This window comes from Pleurodeles waltl, chromosome 5 (genome assembly GCF_031143425.1).
Source record: "Pleurodeles waltl isolate 20211129_DDA chromosome 5, aPleWal1.hap1.20221129, whole genome shotgun sequence".
Taxonomy (NCBI): Eukaryota; Metazoa; Chordata; class Amphibia; order Caudata; family Salamandridae; genus Pleurodeles; species Pleurodeles waltl.
The window spans coordinates 1,864,201,405-1,864,220,492 of record NC_090444.1 but is presented as its reverse complement, the minus strand read 5'-3'; the positions used below and the strand labels follow the sequence as shown (position 1 = coordinate 1,864,220,492).

General features: G+C 49.3%; 2 protein-coding genes across 2 annotated transcripts in view; one reads left to right on the top strand and one right to left on the bottom strand.

Annotated features, from left to right (window-relative positions):
- The window catches only part of TTBK1 (tau tubulin kinase 1), a 363,196-nt gene that overhangs the window by 17,703 nt on the left and 326,405 nt on the right, over window positions 1-19,088 (top strand). The window lies entirely within an intron of this gene.
- LOC138297171 (mucin-2-like) lies at window positions 622-18,138 on the bottom strand. Its single transcript, XM_069236664.1, has 2 exons — window positions 17,907-18,138; window positions 622-5,855 (listed from the first exon to the last, which is right to left on the bottom strand). The coding sequence occupies exons 1-2, from the start codon at window positions 18,136-18,138 to the stop codon at window positions 622-624; spliced, it is 5,466 nt and encodes a 1,821-aa protein (XP_069092765.1).

The window sequence follows — 19,088 nt, the reverse complement described above, 5'->3', positions numbered from 1 at the left end:
CACCACCTGTTCCACCAGGGTGTGAGGAACTGAAGAGTGAAGGGCACTGGAGATCTGTACTTATACAGATTACTCCTACATTTGTGGCTGATTTCTGACTAGTTGGAGATTCACAAAAATCCACACCTGTCTGTAAAAATCCACGGCAGGCGTTGGTTCCAAGGAGTGCTTTGATGGCAAAAGTTGCTGAAGAAGATTTTATGCTTAGTGTAAATCATGTGGAAACATGTATCTGTCAAGGTATCTGGCATTTCTTTTTGTTCATGGAAAATATCCTCTGCTATGGAAATGCTCCTTTCCCTACACCCTCTTCAAGAATGGGAACTGCTAGTCCCCTTTCTCAGCCTTTAAAAGCACCTACTGCCTCCTACCTCTCACAGGAGTAGTTTTACCTGCATTTCAGCCAATTCATTAAAAAAAAAAAAATCAACAAATTTGTAACTCTGGACGTTAAATGGAGACTGGTGTAGTTGGCGGCTACCTCACTGGGGTCTCATTGTGTTCTCTGTGCGCTGGGGTGACCCCATGACTCCAAGCGGTGCATTGAGTTGTACTCAAGAGGGCCTGCATAGGATTGTGCTGTTTCTCTAACCAGGAAGTCCTATCATGTGGAGGTGGTATTTATGCAGGGCTGTGCACGCGGACTGTCGTTGCACTCTCTGTTGCTGTTGTTAGAGTATCGGATGCAGGGCTCTGCACGCGGACTGTCATTGCACTCTCTGTTGCTGCCGTTAGAGTATCAGATGCAGGGCTCTGCACGCTGACTGTCGTTGCACTCTCTGTTGCTGGCGTTAGAGTATCGGATGCAGGGCTGTGCACGCGGACTGTCGTTGCACTCTCTCTTGCTGGCGTTAGAGTATCGGATGCAGGGCTGTGCACGCGGACTGTCATTGCACTCTCTCTTGCTGGCGTTAGAGTATCGGATGCAGGGCTCTGCACGCTGACTGTCATTGCACTCTCTGTTGCTGGCGTTAGAGTATCGGATGCAGGGCTGTGCACGCGGACTGTCATTGCACTCTCTCTTGCTGGCGTTAGAGCATTGGATGCAGGGCTCTGCACGCTGTCTGTCATTGCACTCTCTGTTGCTGGCGTTAGAGTATCGGATGCAGGGCTGTGCACGCGGACTGTCATTGCACTCTCTCTTGCTGGCGTTAGAGTATCGGATGCAGGGCTCTGCACGCTGACTGTCATTGCACTCTCTCTTGCTGGCGTTAGAGCATTGGATGCAGGGCTCTGCACGCTGTCTGTCATTGCACTCTCTGTTGCTGGCGTTAGAGTATCGGATGCAGGGCTCTGCACGCTGACTGTCATTGCACTCTCTCTTGCTGGCGTTAGAGCATTGGATGCAGGGCTCTGCACGCTGTCTGTCATTGCACTCTCTGTTGCTGGCGTTAGAGTATCGGATGCAGGGCTCTGCACGCTGTCTGTCATTGCACTCTCTGTTGCTGGCGTTAGAGTAGCGGATGCAGGGCTCTGCACGCGGACTGTCGTTGCACTCTCTGTTGCTGGCGTTAGAGTATCGGATGCAGGGCTGTGCACGCGGACTGTCGTTGCACTCTCTGTTGCTGGCGTTAGAGTATCGGATGCAGGGCTGTGCACGCAGACCATCATTGCACTCTCTGTTGCTGTTGTTAGAGTATCGGATGCAGGGCTCTGCACGCTGACTGTCATTGCACTCTCTCTTGCTGGCGTTAGAGTATCAGATGCAGGGCTCTGCACGCTGTCTGTCGTTGCACTCTCTGTTGCTGGCGTTAGAGTATCGGATGCAGGGCTGTGCACGCAGACTGTCGTTGCACTCTCTGTTGCTGGCGTTAGAGTATCGGATGCAGGGCTCTGCACGCTGACTGTCATTGCACTCTCTGTTGCTGGCGTTAGAGTATCGGATGCAGGGCTGTGCACCTGGACTGTCATTGCACTCTCTCTTGCTGGCGTTAGAGTATCGGATGCAGGGCTCTGCACGCTGACTGTCATTGCACTCTCTCTTGCTGGCGTTAGAGCATTGGATGCAGGGCTCTGCACGCTGTCTGTCATTGCACTCTCTCTTGCTGGCGTTAGAGTATCAGATGCAGGGCTCTGCACGCTGTCTGTCATTGCACTCTCTGTTGCTGGCGTTAGAGTATCGGATGCAGGGCTGTGCACGCGGACTGTCATTGCACTCTCTCTTGCTGGCGTTAGAGTATCGGATGCAGGGCTCTGCACGCTGACTGTCATTGCACTCTCTCTTGCTGGCGTTAGAGCATTGGATGCAGGGCTCTGCACGCTGTCTGTCATTGCACTCTCTGTTGCTGGCGTTAGAGTATCGGATGCAGGGCTCTGCACGCTGACTGTCATTGCACTCTCTGTTGCTGGCGTTAGAGTAGCGGATGCAGGGCTCTGCACGCGGACTGTCGTTGCACTCTCTGTTGCTGGCGTTAGAGTATCGGATGCAGGGCTCTGCACGCTGACTGTCGTTGCACTCTCTGTTGCTGGCGTTAGAGTATCGGATGCAGGGCTGTGCACGCTGACTGTCGTTGCACTCTCTCTTGCTGGCGTTAGAGTATCGGATGCAGGGCTGTGCACGCAGACTGTCGTTGCACTCTCTCTTGCTGGTGTTAGAGTATCGGATGCAGGGCTGTGCACGCTGACTGTCGTTGCACTCTCTCTTGCTGGCGTTAGAGTATCGGATGCAGGGCTGTGCACGCGGACTGTCGTTGCACTCTCTGTTGCTGGCGTTAGAGTATCGGATGCAGGGCTCTGCACGCTGACTGTCATTGCACTCTCTCTTGCTGGTGTTAGAGCATTGGATGCAGGGCTCTGCACGCTGTCTGTCATTGCACTCTCTGTTGCTGGCGTTAGAGTATCGGATGCAGGGCTGTGCACGCGGACTGTCATTGCACTCTCTCTTGCTGGCGTTAGAGCATTGGATGCAGGGCTCTGCACGCTGTCTGTCATTGCACTCTCTGTTGCTGGCGTTAGAGTATCGGATGCAGGGCTGTGCACGCGGACTGTCATTGCACTCTCTCTTGCTGGCGTTAGAGTATCGGATGCAGGGCTCTGCACGCTGACTGTCGTTGCACTCTCTGTTGCTGGCGTTAGAGTATCGGATGCAGGGCTGTGCACGCTGACTGTCGTTGCACTCTCTCTTGCTGGCGTTAGAGTATCGGATGCAGGGCTGTGCACGCAGACTGTCGTTGCACTCTCTCTTGCTGGTGTTAGAGTATCGGATGCAGGGCTGTGCACGCTGACTGTCGTTGCACTCTCTCTTGCTGGCGTTAGAGTATCGGATGCAGGGCTGTGCATGCGGACTGTCGTTGCACTCTCTGTTGCTGGCGTTAGAGTATCGGATGCAGGGCTCTGCACGCTGACTGTCATTGCACTCTCTCTTGCTGGCGTTAGAGCATTGGATGCAGGGCTCTGCACGCTGTCTGTCATTGCACTCTCTGTTGCTGGCGTTAGAGTATCGGATGCAGGGCTGTGCACGCAGACCATCATTGCACTCTCTGTTGCTGTTGTTAGAGTATCGGATGCAGGGCTCTGCACGCGGACTGTCATTGCACTCTCTGTTGCTGCCGTTAGAGTATCGGATGCAGGGCTGTGCACGCTGACTGTCGTTGCACTCTCTGTTGCTGGCGTTAGAGTATCAGATGCAGGGCTCTGCACGCTGACTGTCGTTGCACTCTCTGTTGCTGGCGTTAGAGTATCGGATGCAGGGCTGTGCACGCGGACTGTCGTTGCTCTCTCTCTTGCTGGCGTTAGAGTATCGGATGCAGGGCTGTGCACGCGGACTGTCATTGCACTCTCTCTTGCTGGCGTTAGAGTATCGGATGCAGGGCTCTGCACGCTGACTGTCATTGCACTCTCTGTTGCTGGCGTTAGAGTATCGGATGCAGGGCTGTGCACGCGGACTGTCATTGCACTCTCTCTTGCTGGCGTTAGAGCATTGGATGCAGGGCTCTGCACGCTGTCTGTCATTGCACTCTCTGTTGCTGGCGTTAGAGTATCGGATGCAGGGCTGTGCACGCGGACTGTCATTGCACTCTCTCTTGCTGGCGTTAGAGTATCGGATGCAGGGCTCTGCACGCTGACTGTCATTGCACTCTCTCTTGCTGGCGTTAGAGCATTGGATGCAGGGCTCTGCACGCTGTCTGTCATTGCACTCTCTGTTGCTGGCGTTAGAGTATCGGATGCAGGGCTCTGCACGCTGACTGTCATTGCACTCTCTCTTGCTGGCGTTAGAGCATTGGATGCAGGGCTCTGCACGCTGTCTGTCATTGCACTCTCTGTTGCTGGCGTTAGAGTATCGGATGCAGGGCTCTGCACGCTGTCTGTCATTGCACTCTCTGTTGCTGGCGTTAGAGTAGCGGATGCAGGGCTCTGCACGCGGACTGTCGTTGCACTCTCTGTTGCTGGCGTTAGAGTATCGGATGCAGGGCTGTGCACGCGGACTGTCGTTGCACTCTCTGTTGCTGGCGTTAGAGTATCGGATGCAGGGCTGTGCACGCAGACCATCATTGCACTCTCTGTTGCTGTTGTTAGAGTATCGGATGCAGGGCTCTGCACGCTGACTGTCATTGCACTCTCTCTTGCTGGCGTTAGAGTATCGGATGCAGGGCTCTGCACGCGGACTGTCATTGCACTCTCTGTTGCTGCCGTTAGAGTATCGGATGCAGGGCTGTGCACGCTGACTGTCGTTGCACTCTCTGTTGCTGGCGTTAGAGTATCAGATGCAGGGCTCTGCACGCTGTCTGTCGTTGCACTCTCTGTTGCTGGCGTTAGAGTATCGGATGCAGGGCTGTGCACGCAGACTGTCGTTGCACTCTCTGTTGCTGGCGTTAGAGTATCGGATGCAGGGCTCTGCACGCTGACTGTCATTGCACTCTCTGTTGCTGGCGTTAGAGTATCGGATGCAGGGCTGTGCACGCGGACTGTCATTGCACTCTCTCTTGCTGGCGTTAGAGTATCGGATGCAGGGCTCTGCACGCTGACTGTCATTGCACTCTCTCTTGCTGGCGTTAGAGCATTGGATGCAGGGCTCTGCACGCTGTCTGTCATTGCACTCTCTGTTGCTGGCGTTAGAGTATCGGATGCAGGGCTCTGCACGCTGTCTGTCATTGCGTTGCACTCTCTGTTGCTGGCGTTAGAGTATCGGATGCAGGGCTGTGCACGCGGACTGTCGTTGCACTCTCTCTTGCTGGCGTTAGAGTATCGGATGCAGGGCTCTGCACGCTGACTGTCATTGCACTCTCTCTTGCTGGCGTTAGAGTATCGGATGCAGGGCTGTGCACGCTGTCTGTCGTTGCACTCTCTCTTGCTGGCGTTAGAGTATCGGATGCAGGGCTGTGCACGCTGACTGTCGTTGCACTCTCTCTTGCTGGCGTTAGAGTATCGGATGCAGGGCTGTGCACGCAGACTGTCGTTGCACTCTCTCTTGCTGGCGTTAGAGTATCGGATGCAGGGCTGTGTACGCTGACTGTCGTTGCACTCTCTCTTGCTGGCGTTAGAGTATCGGATGCAGGGCTCTGCACGCGGACTGTCGTTGCACTCTCTGTTGCTGGCGTTAGAGTATCGGATGCAGGGCTGTGCACGCGGACTGTCGTTGCACTCTCTCTTGCTGGCGTTAGAGTATCGGATGCAGGGCTGTGCACGCGGACTGTCGTTGCACTCTCTCTTGCTGGCGTTAGAGTATCGGATGCAGGGCTGTGCACGCTGTCTGTCGTTGCACTCTCTCTTGCTGGCGTCAGAGTATCGGATGCAGGGCTCTGCACGCTGACTGTCATTGCACTCTCTGTTGCTTTTGTTAGAGTATCGGATGCAGGGCTGTGCACGCTGACTGTCATTGCACTCTCTCTTGCTGGCGTTAGATTCTTGAGATGAGCCTAAAAGGGGCTTGTGGCACTTTCTTGTGTGTTGTATAACGGTCAGCTCATGGATTCATGTCTATGCAGCTAATGGTGATGCGTAATTTATCCTCTGGTCGATGCATCTGGGGGTCTGTGTCTTGGCTGTGCACTCAACACGGGACCGATCATTAGGGGAGCAGCGTCTGCTGGATTTTAATGGACAGTTGTGTGATTCCGTTTTTAAAACAATCCTTTGTTCTATTCATCTTCTGACAACCCATCAGTTTGTCAAACAAGTGTTTCCTCCCTAGCCCAGACATCTTGTGCTGATGTTTACACCATCTATTGTACAGCAGCTTCTGAGAGCTGCTGTGCACTGGATCCAGAGATCTGTAGTACTGTTGGATCTGAGATCTCCATGATCTGTTGGGTTCAAGCTTTCTGGTGTGGTTTGATCTGAGGTGACTATAGGAAGGCAGCCTCTTTCTAGCCTTGTTACCCCCACTTTAGGCCTGTTTGTGAGTGTATGTCAGGGTGTTTTCACTGTCTCACTGGGATCCTGCTAGCCAGGACCCCAGTGCTCATAGGTGTGCCTGAATGTGTTACCTGTGTGGTGCCTAACTGTCTCACTGAGGCACTGCTAATCAGAACCTCAGTGGTTATGCTCTCTCTGCTTTCTAAACATTGTCACTGCAGGCTAGTGACTAATTTTACCAATTCTCATTGGCACACTGGAACACCCCTATAATTCCCTAGTATATGGTACTGAGGTACCCAGGGTATTGGGGTTCCAGGAGATCCCTATGGGCTGCAGCATTTCTTTTGCCACCCATAGGGAGCTCAGACAATTCCTACACAGGACTGCCACTGCAGCCTGAGTGAAATAACGTCCACGTTATTTCACAGCCATTTTTCACTGCACATAAGTAACTTATAAGTCACCTATATGTCTAACCCTCACTTGGTGAAGGTTAGGTGCCAAGTTACTTAGTGTGTGGGCACCCTGGCAATAGCCAAGGTGCCCCCACACTGTTCAGGGCAAATTCGGACACCATTACACGCGTGCACTACACATAGGTCACTACCTATGTGTAGCGTCACAATGGTAACTCCGAACATGGCCATGTAACATGTCTAAGATCATGGAATTGTCACCCCAATACCATTCTGGTATTGGGGTGACAATTCCATGATCCCCTGGGTCTCTAGCACAGAACCCGGGTACTGTCAAACTGCCTTTCCGAGTTTCCACTGCAGCTGCTGCTGCTGCCAACCCCTCAGACAGGTTTCTGCCCCCTGGGGTCTGGGCAGCTCAGTCCCAGGAAGGCAGAACAAAGGATTTCCTCTGAGAGAGGGTGTTACACCCTCTCCCTTTGGAAATAGTTGTGAAGGGCTGGGGAGGAGTAGCCTCCCCCAGCCTCTGGAAATGCTTTGATGGGCACAGATGGTGCCCATCCTTGCATAAGCCAGTCTCCTCCAGTGTGTCCCAGACCTCTGCAATCTTGGATACAGAGGTGTTGGGGCACAATGGACTGCTCTGAGTGGTCAGTGCCAGCAGGTGACGTCAGAGACCCCTCCTGATAGGTGCTTACCTCTTTCAGTAGCCAAGCCTCCTTTTTTAATAGCCAAACCTCCTTTTCTGGCTATTTAGGGTTTCTCCTCTGGGCTATTCCTCAGATAACGAATGCAAGAGCTCACCAGAGTTCCTCTGCACTTCCCGCTTTGACTTCTGCCAAGGATCGACCGCTGACTGCTCCAGCACGCCTGCAAAACCGCAACAAAGTAGCAAGACGACTACCAGCAACATTGTAGCACCTCATGCTGCCGGCTTTCTCGACTGTTTACTGGTGGTGCATGCTCCGAAGGCTGTCTGCCTTCACCCTGCACTGGAAGCCAAGAAGAAATCTCCTGTGGGTCGACGGAATCTTCCCCCTTCTAACGCAGGCACCAAAAGACTGCATCACCGGTTCTCTGAGTCCCCTCTCATCCTGACGAGCGTGGTCCCTGGAACATCGGAGCTGGGTCCAAGTGTCTCCCACAGTCCAGTGGCCCTTCTGTCCAAATTTGGTGGAGGTAAGTCCTTGCCTCCCCACGCCAGACAGCAAACCTGTGTACTGTGTGATTTGCAGCTGCTCCGGCTTCTGTGCACTTCTCCAAGGATTCCTTTGTGCACAGCCTAGCCTGGGTCCCCAGCACTTCGTTGGACTCCAACGTCGTGGGACCCTCCTTTTGTGACACTGAGTTCACAGAACTTCCAAGTGCCTGCTCCGGTACTTCTGTGGGTGCTGCTTGCTTCTGTGGGGGATCTCTGAGTTGCTGAGCGCCCCCCCCTGTCTCCTCCTCCAAGGGGCGACATTCTGGTCCCTCCTGGTCCCCAGCAGCACCCAAAAACCTCTACCGCGACCCTTGCAGCTAGCAAGGCTTGTTTGCGGTATTTCTGTGTGGAAACACTTCTGCAACATCCAACACGCTGTGGGACATCTTCCATCCAAAGGAGAAGTTCCTAGCCCTTTTTGTTGTTGCAGAATCTCCGGCTTCTTCCACCTGGAGGCAGCCCTTTTGCACCTTCATCTGGGGTTTCCTGGGCTCCTGCCCCCCCGGACACTATTGCGACTCTTGGACTTGGTCCCCTTCCTTTTCAGGTCCTCAGGTCCAGGAATCCGTCTTCAGTGTTTTGCTGGTGCTTGTGGTTCTTGCAGAATCCCCCTATCACGACTATTGTGTCTTTCTGGGGTAGTAGGGTAACTTTACTCCTACTTTCTAGGGTCTTGGGGTGGGGTATTTTGGACACCCTTACTGTTTTCTCACAGTCCCAGTGACCCTCTACAATATCTCATAGCTCTGGGGTCCATTCGTGATTCGCATTCCCCTTTTGGAGTATATGGTTTGTGTTGCCCCTAGACCTATGTTCACATATTGCATCCTATTGTGATTCTACATTGTTTGCACTACTTTTCGTGCTCTTACTTACCTGATTTGGGTTTGTGTACATATAACTTGTGTATATAACTTATCTTCTTACTGAGGGTACTCACTGAGATACTTTTGGCATATTGTCATAAAAATAAAGTACCTTTATTTTTAGTAACTTTGAGTATTGTGTTTCTTATGATATTGTGCTATATGATATAAGTGGTATAGTAGGAGCTTTGCATGTCTCCTAGTTCAGCCTAAGCTGCTCTGCTATAGCTACCTTCTATCAGCCTAAGCTGCTAGAAACACCTCTTCTACACTAATAAGGGGTAACTGGACCTGGCACAGAGTGTAAGTACCCCTTGGTACCCACTACAAGCCAGGCCAGCCTCCCACATTGACTTATTTTGTTGGTACTGATGGCTCAAAAAAGGAGGATCAGAGATCTATTGTATTGTTGGCTCTGAGACCTCTAGTGCTGTTACTTATGAGATCTCCTAAGCTATTAGTTCCCAGCTCTCCTGTGTTGTTAGTTATGAGATCTCTTATGCTATTGATTCCAAGATCTGTTGTATTGTCGGTTCCGATGTCTCTTTTATTGCTGGTTCTGAGATCTCTGGTGCTCCTGTTTCCAGTATTTCTTGTGCTGCCGGCTCTGAGATTGTGAAACACATTGTTCGATGTATTCTGGAGGAATCTAGTCCATTCAGCTACTGTGGCGTGATGTAATCCCTAGGCACACACTTATAATGTATAAGTTTCAATGTTGCATTACGTGTAACTCTCCCGCAGTTACCCAATATAGATGTCCAATCCCCTTCCCTTAACTTCAGTTTTTGTTTGAGGCTTGAGGATAGAGCGTTGCTGATGTGTGAGTGGAGACGGTGTCATAGCCAGGATGCCACCACTGCACATCTCTTGTTGCCGCTGCCCTTGTCTCTAGTTCTTGGTGTGCTAAGTTGGTTGACCCTCAGGGGATGGAATGAGTCTGATTGTTGCTTATTTCATCTTGTCCTGGGGGCATTTAAGGGCAGAACCTTCTAGGCATTTGTGATTAAGGCTTTTTTTCTTGCTCAAAGATCCAGATGTGTTTTTTTTCTTTTAGCTGTAGATGAGGTGGACAGCTGCTGCTTTCTGGTCTTTTTGAAGTCTCTTGATTTGGTATGTGGAGTCCGGCACACGTTGGGTTTCTTTGTTGAGGCAGGAGTGGACCAGCTCTGTTGCATCCACTGTATGGTTTTCCAGGTGTGATGTGTAGGTGGCTTCTTTTGAACAGTTGAATTTGGAAGAATGTTGATTGGCTCTTGATCCTGTCTGGAAGCCAATATCAATATGCAGAGAATGATCAACGCCGGCCTTCGTGGAGGGCTTTACCAATCGCTTGTGCCTTTGGCCTTGCGGCTGTAGAGAGTATAAGCTTTGAGGTGCATCCTGCAGGATGCGACTGTCAGTCGTGGTAGCTAACGCTATGGCATATCAGAGCGGTGTCGGATGTGTGTTGTGGAGACGACGTGAAGCTGGGGGTACCAGGTTCTAGTCTCAGCGCTGTCTCAGCATCCTGTGATTCCGGGCAAAGCACCTAGCGCCTGATTTAGATATTGGTGGACGGGTTACTCCGTCATGGTCACCATGGTGACGGATATCCCGTTGTGATGGAGTAACTCGTCTGGCAATATTTAAATGAGGCCCTTAATCTCCCAGCGTCTTCAATTCAGCGCCTTGAGACCGTCACAGGTGATTTGCGGTGCTTTACAAGTCCTAGGTTTTATTTATTATTTATTTATGTGAGATGTTCTGTCTAATGCAATGGTGGTTAGCGCGGCGTTTCTTGATTGTTAGTATTGCTGGGAGGCCCTTGTTGGGTAACTAAGGCCCGATCAAGAGTAGCCCATTACAATCCCTGTTATTTCCCAATCCTGAAGTTACAGTTAGCGGCGTGCTGGTAATTCCAGGGGTTGCAGAACACCAGGAAAGACCTGTTAATGGGAAATCACATGTGGGATACAGGTGTTTTGGCGTTGATGCTGCCATGTTTTCCTTTGGCGTTTTGTACTGAGATTTTGGCTGTCACAGTCTCCTTGTGAACCACCACAATACACAGGACCTGGTTTAGAGTTTGTCAGGTGGTTAGCATGTCAAAAATGTAACAGATATCCCATCAGCCTTATTACAAGTTCCATGGGATATAATCAGGGCCACTGGAATTATGCTGCAGCAGAAGGCCAAATTATGCAGCATGGTTGAGTAACTTTTGAACCATTTGAGCTAGAAACACATGTTTTTGCTAAAATCTGTAGATTATGTGGCAGATGACGGATTTTGTGGCAAATGTGGCAAATCTATAATTATGCAAAAAAATCGCCGCGGCTACACAGTCGCATAATTCCAGCGAACCTGCATATAATGCACTTGTAAACGGTGGACGGGAGATTCGCCATGTTGTGATGGATTAATCTGTCCGTCAAACTCTAAATCAGGCCCATAGTTCTTATGGACCCAGTAACTTTTGTTACTGGGCCCATTGGAGTTATTGTGCCGCCTGTAGTCGCGCGCAGTGTGGCATATCGGAGCTATTGTGAATGTTTGTGAAGTTTTGTGATATAGGTAATACAATATGATACAGCACGTGTGATGTTGTATTGGAGTTCGCCTTTGACCAAACAGTCAAGCGATCCCTTAAAAGGTAAAGCGGTTGTCAGTTCACCAAGGGTAGAGTCAGTCGGTGCCGTCTATAGACTTATGGGTGATATTGAAATAATCATCAGACTCAGGTTTATGTCAGGGGATCAATGAGGGGTGCACGTGGAGTCTGACCATGATCTGTTGCTGGTAATCCCCTTTTTTAAAAATATATTTACTTAAGCAATGCATACCATATCAGTCACCAGTCCCATCCATCTGTGATAACTTCGGAAGTGACTGATCACTTTCATGTTATATTTCTGACTCACTTTGTCTCACATCCAGCTCAATAGACCCAAGTCTACACTTTGAAACGCAATCTTCGTGGGGATCCGTGGCATACCCTGCAGTGGTGCGTGAGAGAGGTGTTGCTAGAGCAGATAGACTGCTGTCCCTAGCTCACATGTATGCGAGGCTAGTAGACTAGAAGTCTAAGTTCAAACTTAAAGTCTAACTTTTCTAGTAGTAAAGTTAGACTTTTAGTCCAATCATTGACCAAAAGAAAGTCTAACTTAGACAAAAAAATCTAACTTTACTAATAGTAAAGTTAGACTTTAAGTTTAAACTTAAACTTCAGGTGTGAGCTTAGACTTTTGGTCTAACTTTACCTTTGTGAATCGGACCCCATGTGTGCTTCTGTAACCCACCCATGCATGCAAGTAACACCTGAGCTGCGTACAGTGCTCACCCACCCCTCCGGCTAGGCTTGCACTGTAGAGGTACCTCCAATAAATGAAACATCACCACACTTCACCATCAGCTCTGTTACAGGAAGACCGGCCTTGAGGCGTCAGGATGCACTTGGGACTAGAGGCATGAAGGGCTGCAGGAAGCATGAATTTTTCATGCACCTGCAAAAGGGAGACTTATCATTGAAGAAACAAACGGTCCTGCAGCTCGTTACTGCGCCCTCATCAGAGAAGATCCCGTTCCGCAGTAAAACCATAAATGGCACCCCGGGGATCGACTGCAACCAGCCTAGCGCTACTTCATTAGATCATAGAGTGCTTTGTAAAGAGCAGGTTCGGTGCTCCCTCACTAGAGGTGGAGCTCTGTGAACAAGGGTTGTACGAGTACATGGGTGTCTGTTCTATTATTCCCTCATCTTCACGTACCATACCATGACAAGTTAAGAAGGTGTTTGTATTTATTATCCATCCCTTTGCTCACATGAGTAGAGTGGCTACTTCCTGGTACTGCCAAAAGATCGTTCTTTCCAGTTCCCAAGTTCAATGTTGTCCACCATTTCGCTGCCTTCCTAAGCCAAGGATTGGAATTTGCACTAGTCTTCTGAGTTTTCTTGTTGAGGATTGGCTGCTGCGCTCCAGTCTTATGCCTTCTTACGGCAAGCATTGTCTGATGTCTTCCAGTCTGGATTTTCGTGTCTAGAATTGGCTGGTGCCATTTAGCCCTCTGCTTCCTCAGGCCAACAATTGGATAGTGAGCTGTATTTTTTTGCCTTTTGGTCCAGGATTCGCTGGGGGTCCTACAATCTTGTGCCTTTTCTTTTCTAGGATTGGCTGCTATTCTTCATTCCTCTGTTCTTTTTGATCAATGATCAGATGTGTCCTTGAAGTTTCTGCCTTCTTTGGTCCAGCATTGGCTGGTGTTCTCCAGCCCTGTACCTTTTCTCGTCTAGGATTCACTGGTGTGCTCTAGTCTTGTACCCTTTCTTGTCTAGGATTCACTGGTGTTCTGCAGCCTTGTACCTTTTCTCATGTAGGATTCACTGACGTGCTCGAGTCTTGTGCCCTGTCTTGTCCAGGATTTACTGGTGTGCTCTAGTCTTGTACCTTTTCTTGTCCAGGATTCACCGGTGTGCTCCAGTCTTGTACCTTTTCTTGTCTAGGATTCACTGTTGTGCTCTAGTTTTGTACCTTTTTGTGTCTAGGATTTACTGGTGTGCTCTAGTCTTGTACCTTTTCTCGTCTAAGATTCACTGGTGTGCTCTAGTCTTGTACCTTTTCTTGTCTAGGATTCAGTGGTGTGCTCTAGTCTTGTACCTTTTCTTGTCTAGGATTCACTGGTGTGCTCTAGTCTTGTACCTTTTCTTGTCTAGGATTCACTGGTGTGCTCTAGTCTTGTACCTTTTCTTGTCTAGGATTCACTGGTGTGCTCTAGTCTTGTCCCTTTTTTTGTCTGGGATTCACTGGTGTGCTCTAGTCTTGTACCTTTTCTTGTCTGGGATTCACTGGTGTGCTCTAGTCTTGTACCTTTTCCGTCTAGGATTCACTGTTGTGCTCTAGTCTTGTGCCTTGTCTTGTCTAGGATACACTAGTGTGCGGTAGTCTTGTGCCTTGTCTTGTCTAGGATTCACTGGTGTTCTCCAACCAGTCTTGTATCTTGTCTTGTCTAGGATTCACTGGTGTGCTCTAGTCTTGTGCCTTGGCTTGTCTAGGATACACTAGTGTGCTCTAGTCTTGTGCCTTGTCTTGTCTAGGATTCACTGGTGTGCTCTAGTCTTGTATCTTGTCTTGTCTAGGATTCACTGATGTGCTTCAGTCACATACCTTTTCTTGTCCAGGATTCACTGGTGTGCTCCAGTCTTGTACCCTATCTTGTCCAGGATTCACTGGTGTGTTCTAGTCGTGTACCTTTTCTTGTCTAGGATTCACTGATGTGCTTTAGTCTCATACCTTTTCTTGTCCAGTATTCACTGGTGTGCTCCAGTCTTGTACCTTGTCTTGTCCAGGATTCACTGTTGTGCTCTAGTCTTATACCTTTTCTTGTCTAGGATTCACTGGTGTGCTCTAATCTTGTACCTTTTCTTGTCCAGGATTCACTGGTGTGCTCTAGTCTTGTACCTTTTCTTGTCTAGGATTCACTGATGTGCTTCAGTCTCATACATTTTCTTGTCTAGGATACACTAGTGTGCTCTAGTCTTGTGCCTTGTCTTGTCTAGGATTCACTGGTGTGCTCTAGTCTTGTATCTTGTCTTGTCTAGGATTCACTGATGTGCTTCAGTCTCATACCTTTTCTTGTCCAGGATTCACTGGTGTGCTCCAGTCTTGTACCTTGTCTTGTCCAGGATTCACTGGTGTGTTCTAGTCTTGTACCTTTTCTTGTCTAGGATTCACTGATGTGCTACAGTCTCATACCTTTTCTTGTCCAGGATTCACTGGTGTGCTCCAGTCTTGTACCTTGTCTTGTCCAGGATTCACTGGTGTGCTCTAGTCTTATACCTTTTCTTGTCTAGGATTCACTGGTGTGCTCTAATCTTGTACCTTTTCTTGTCCAGGATTCACTGGTGTGCTCTAGTCTTGTACCTTTTCTTGTCTAGGATTCACTGATGTGTTTCAGTCTGATACCTTTTCTTGTCCATCATTCACTGGTGTGCTCCAGTCTTGTACCTTGTCTTGTCCAGGATGTACTGGTGTGCTCCAATCTTGTACCTTGTTTTGTCCAGGATTCACTGGTGTGCTCCAGTCTTGTACCTTTCTTGTCTAGGATTGGATATTGGATGTTAACACTTTTTAGGTCAATGATTAGGCCCCTGGTGGGTTTTGTGCCCATGCATTGTTAATGCTGATGGGGTGCAGGATGCACATGGCTGGCTCTCCTGTACATATGTGGCTGCTATCACCAGGCACCAGCGAATTCCATCAGCTAGTACCTGGCTCCATCACCCTCCACCTGGCTCCATCATCCTCTACCTGGTTCCATCACCTTCTACCTGGCTCCATCACCTGGTACCTGGCTCCATCACCCAGTACATGGTGTACCTGGTACCTGGTTTCATCACCTGGTGCCTTTGTCCATCACCTGGCTCCATCGCCTGGTACCTTGCTTCAGTACCCTCTACTTGGTTCCATCACCCAATATGCGGGCTACCTGGTACCTGGCTCCATCACCTGGTACCTGGCTCAATGACTTAGTAGCTGGTGCACCAGGTACTCTGCTCCAGCACCTGGTCCCTGGCTCCAGCACATGACACCTGGCTCCATCAGCTAGCACCTAGTTCAACCACCTGGCTCCATCACCTTGTGCCTGGCTCCATCCCCTTGTGCCTGGCTCCATCCCCTTGTGCCTGGCTCCATCCCCTTGTGCCTGGCTCCATTAACCTGGTGCCTGACTCCATCATCTGGTACCGGGCTCCATCACCCAGAGCCTGGTGCACCTGGTACCTGGCTCCAGCACTTGATACCTGGCCACAGCACCTGGTACCTGGCTCCTGCACCTGGCACGTGGCTCCATCACCCAGTACCTTGTGCACATGGTACCTGACTCCAGCACCTGGTGCCTGACTCCATCACCTGGTGGCTGACGCCATCACGTGGGACCTGGCTCCCGCACCAATTACCTGGCTGCAGTACCTGCTACCAGCACCTGGTACAAGACTCCAGAACCTGGTACCTGGCTCCGTCACTTGAAGCCTGACTCCAGCAACTGATGCCTTGCTCCATCACATAGTACCTGGCTCCATCACTCTGTACCTGGCTCCCTCATCCAGTAGCTGGTGCACCTGGTACCTGGCTCCAGCACCTAACTCCTGGCTCCATCACCTGGGATCTCGCCCCCGCGCTCTCCTGCCCTGCCAGCAGGGTGGTGAATGAAGGCAGTTGTGTCTGCAGTCTGCATATAGCATGAGGGGCACTGTAAGTAGCAATGTATGTTTGAATACATATGCTCCTGCTTGAGATTTCCTTAATGTAGCAGTGCATGAAATGTTGGACGTCTTCTTTCTGTAGCAGTCCTGGCTACTGGTATATAGCTGCGTCTGCATTTAGGGAACTGTGTGACTGCAGCAGGTGCACTATCCAGCAGAGCACACTGCACATGTTCTGAGGCTTTAAAGAAGCTGACCTTCTGCCTCCTCCATAACATGATTCAAGCAGTGGGCATGTACCTGTTTCATGGATGACTTGTAGACTGGCACAAACTTGTTTTGGGCCTATCAAAAATGAATGTGAGGCCCATTGTGTCGACCCTGTACATATCTGAAGGCCAGGAGGTGGTTGAGTAGTGCCTGGTCCCTCTTACTTTTGGGCAAGGGCCCACATCAGGTATGGCCTCTCTCACACCTGTTGTATGCCTTTGCCACCAAACACCTAGAGGAGTCGATCCGATGAGATATGTTGGTCCCAGGACTTGGATGTGGGGGGCTTCAGGATGGTAAGCTGGAGATACCCACTTCGATCAGGTAGGCGACTCATGTAAATAATAGACATAGGGCCTGATTTAGAACTTGGCGGACTGGTTTCTCCGTCACAAACGTGATAGATATCCCATCAGCTGTATTACGATCTCCGTAGGCAGTGGCCGGAGCCATGTTTACAGGGCTACTTATGTGGGTAGCACAATAAGTGTGGCAGGCCCACTAGTAGTATTTGATTTACAGGCCCTGGGCACCTCTAGTGCACTTTACTAGGGACTTACTAGTAAATCACATATGCCAATTATGGATAACCCAATCACCAATACAATTTATACAGAGAGCATATGCACTTTAGCACTGGTTGGCAGTGGTTAAGTGCTCAGAGTCCTAAAGCCAACAAAAACTGGTCAGAAAAAATAGGAGAAAGGAGTCAAAAAGTTTGGGGATGACCCTGCAAAAAGGGCAAGGCCCAACAACAACATTGTCTGAGTGTTCACATAGCACAGTATAATCTGGGTGTTTACGTAGCACAGCATCATCTGGGTGTTTACATAACACAGCATCATCTTGATGTTTACGTAGGACAGCATCTGGGTGTTTACATAGCACAGCATCATCTGGATCATTAAGTAGTACTGAATCATCAGGGTTTTACGTAGCACAGCATTATCTGGGTGTTTAAGTAGCATAGCATCAACAGGGTGTTAATGTAGCACAGCATCATCTGGGTAATTATGTGGCACAGCATCATCGGGGTGTTTACTTAGCACAGTGTCATCTGGGTGTTCACATAGCACAGCATCATCTGTGTGTTTGCATTGCATCATCATCTGGGTGTTTACATAACAGCATCATCTGCATGTTTACGTAGGACAACATCTGGGTGTTTACATAGCGCAGCATCTTCTCGGTCATTAAGTTGTACAGAATCATCAGGGTTTTACGTAGCACAGTATCATGAAGGTGTTTACATAGCACAGCATCATGAGGGTGTGTGCGTAGCACTGCATCATCTGGGTGTTTACATAGCACATCATCACTTGGGTGTTCACGTAGAACAGTATCACGGTGTTTACTTAGCACAGCATCATCTGGGTGTTTACATTGCAAAGCATCATCTGGGTGTTCAGACAGCACAGTATCAGGGTGTTTATGTATCATAGCATCATCTGGGTGTTTACATAGCACAGTACCATCTGGGTGTTTACATAGAACAGCGGCATCTGCGTGTTTGCGTAGCATAGCATCATCTAGGTGTTTACATAGCATGGTACTGTCTGGGTGTTTACGTAGCACAGCATCTTCTGAGTGTTTACATAGCACAGCATCTTCTGGGTGTTTGCATAGCACAGCATCTTCTGGGTGTTAATGTAGCACAGCATCTTCTGGGTGTTTACGTAGCACAGCATCATCTCTATGTTTTCGTAGCACATCCTCATCTTTGGTGTTTATGTAACACAGCTTCATCTGGGTGTTTACGTAGCACAGCATCATCTGGGTGTTTACGTAGCACAGCATCTTCTGGGTGTTTACGTAGCACAGCATCTTCTGGGTGTTTACGTAGCACAGCATCTTCTGGGTGTTTACGTAGCACAGCATCTTCTGGGTGTTTTCGTAGCACAGTATCATCTGGGTGTTTAACTAGCACAGCATCATCTGGGTGTTTACGTAACACAGCATCTTTTATTTAGATAGCACAGCATCATCTGGGTGTTTATGCAACATAACATCTTCGGTTGTTTATTTAGCACAGCATCTTCTGGGTGTTTACATAGCACAGCATCATGTGGGTGTTTACATAGCAAAGCATTATCTCAGTGTTTTCATAGCACAGCCTCATCTTCGGTGTTTACATCGCACAGCATCGTCTGGGTGTTAACGTACTACAGCATCTTCTGGGTGTTTTTGTAGCACAGTATGTTCTAGGTATCTACTTAACACAGTATGTTCTTGGTATTTACGTAGCACAGCAGCTTCTGGGTGTTTACGTAGCACAGCATCTTCTGGGTGTTTACGTGGCACAGCATCATCTGGGTGTTTTTGTAGCACACTCTCATCTTTGGTATTTACGTAGCATCATCTGGGTGTTTACGTAGCACAGCATCTTCTGGGTGTTTCCATAGCACAGCATCTTCTGGGTATTTAAATAGCACAGTATGTTCTGGGTGTTTACGTAGCACAACAGTTTCTAGGTGTTTACATAGCACAGCATCTTCTGGGTGTTTACATAGCACAACATCATCTTGGTGTTTATATAGCACAGTATCATCTGGGTGATTTCGTAGCACAGCCTCATCTTCGGTGTTTACGTAGCACAGCATTATCTGGGTGTTTAAGTAGAAAAGTATTATATGGGTGTTTATGTAGTTCTGCATCATCTGTGTGTTTGCGTAGCACAGCATCATCTGGGTTTTTATGTAGCACAGCATCATCTGTGTGTTTGCGTGGTACAGCATCATCTGGGTGTTTACCTAGAACAGTCTCATCTCGGTATTTACGTGGCACAGCATCATCTGGCTGTTTTCATAGCACAGCATCATTTGGGTTTTACATAGCACAGCGTCATCTAGGTGTTTACA

Coding starts and splice junctions, on each gene's coding strand:
- LOC138297171 (XM_069236664.1), bottom strand. CDS start 18,138: ATGATACTGTGCTACGAAAACACCCAGAAGATGCTGTGCTACGTAAAC. Junction 5,856..17,906: donor TAGAGATGATGCTGTGCTAC/GTAAACACCCAG, acceptor AGCCCCTTTTAG/GCTCATCTCAAGAATCTAAC.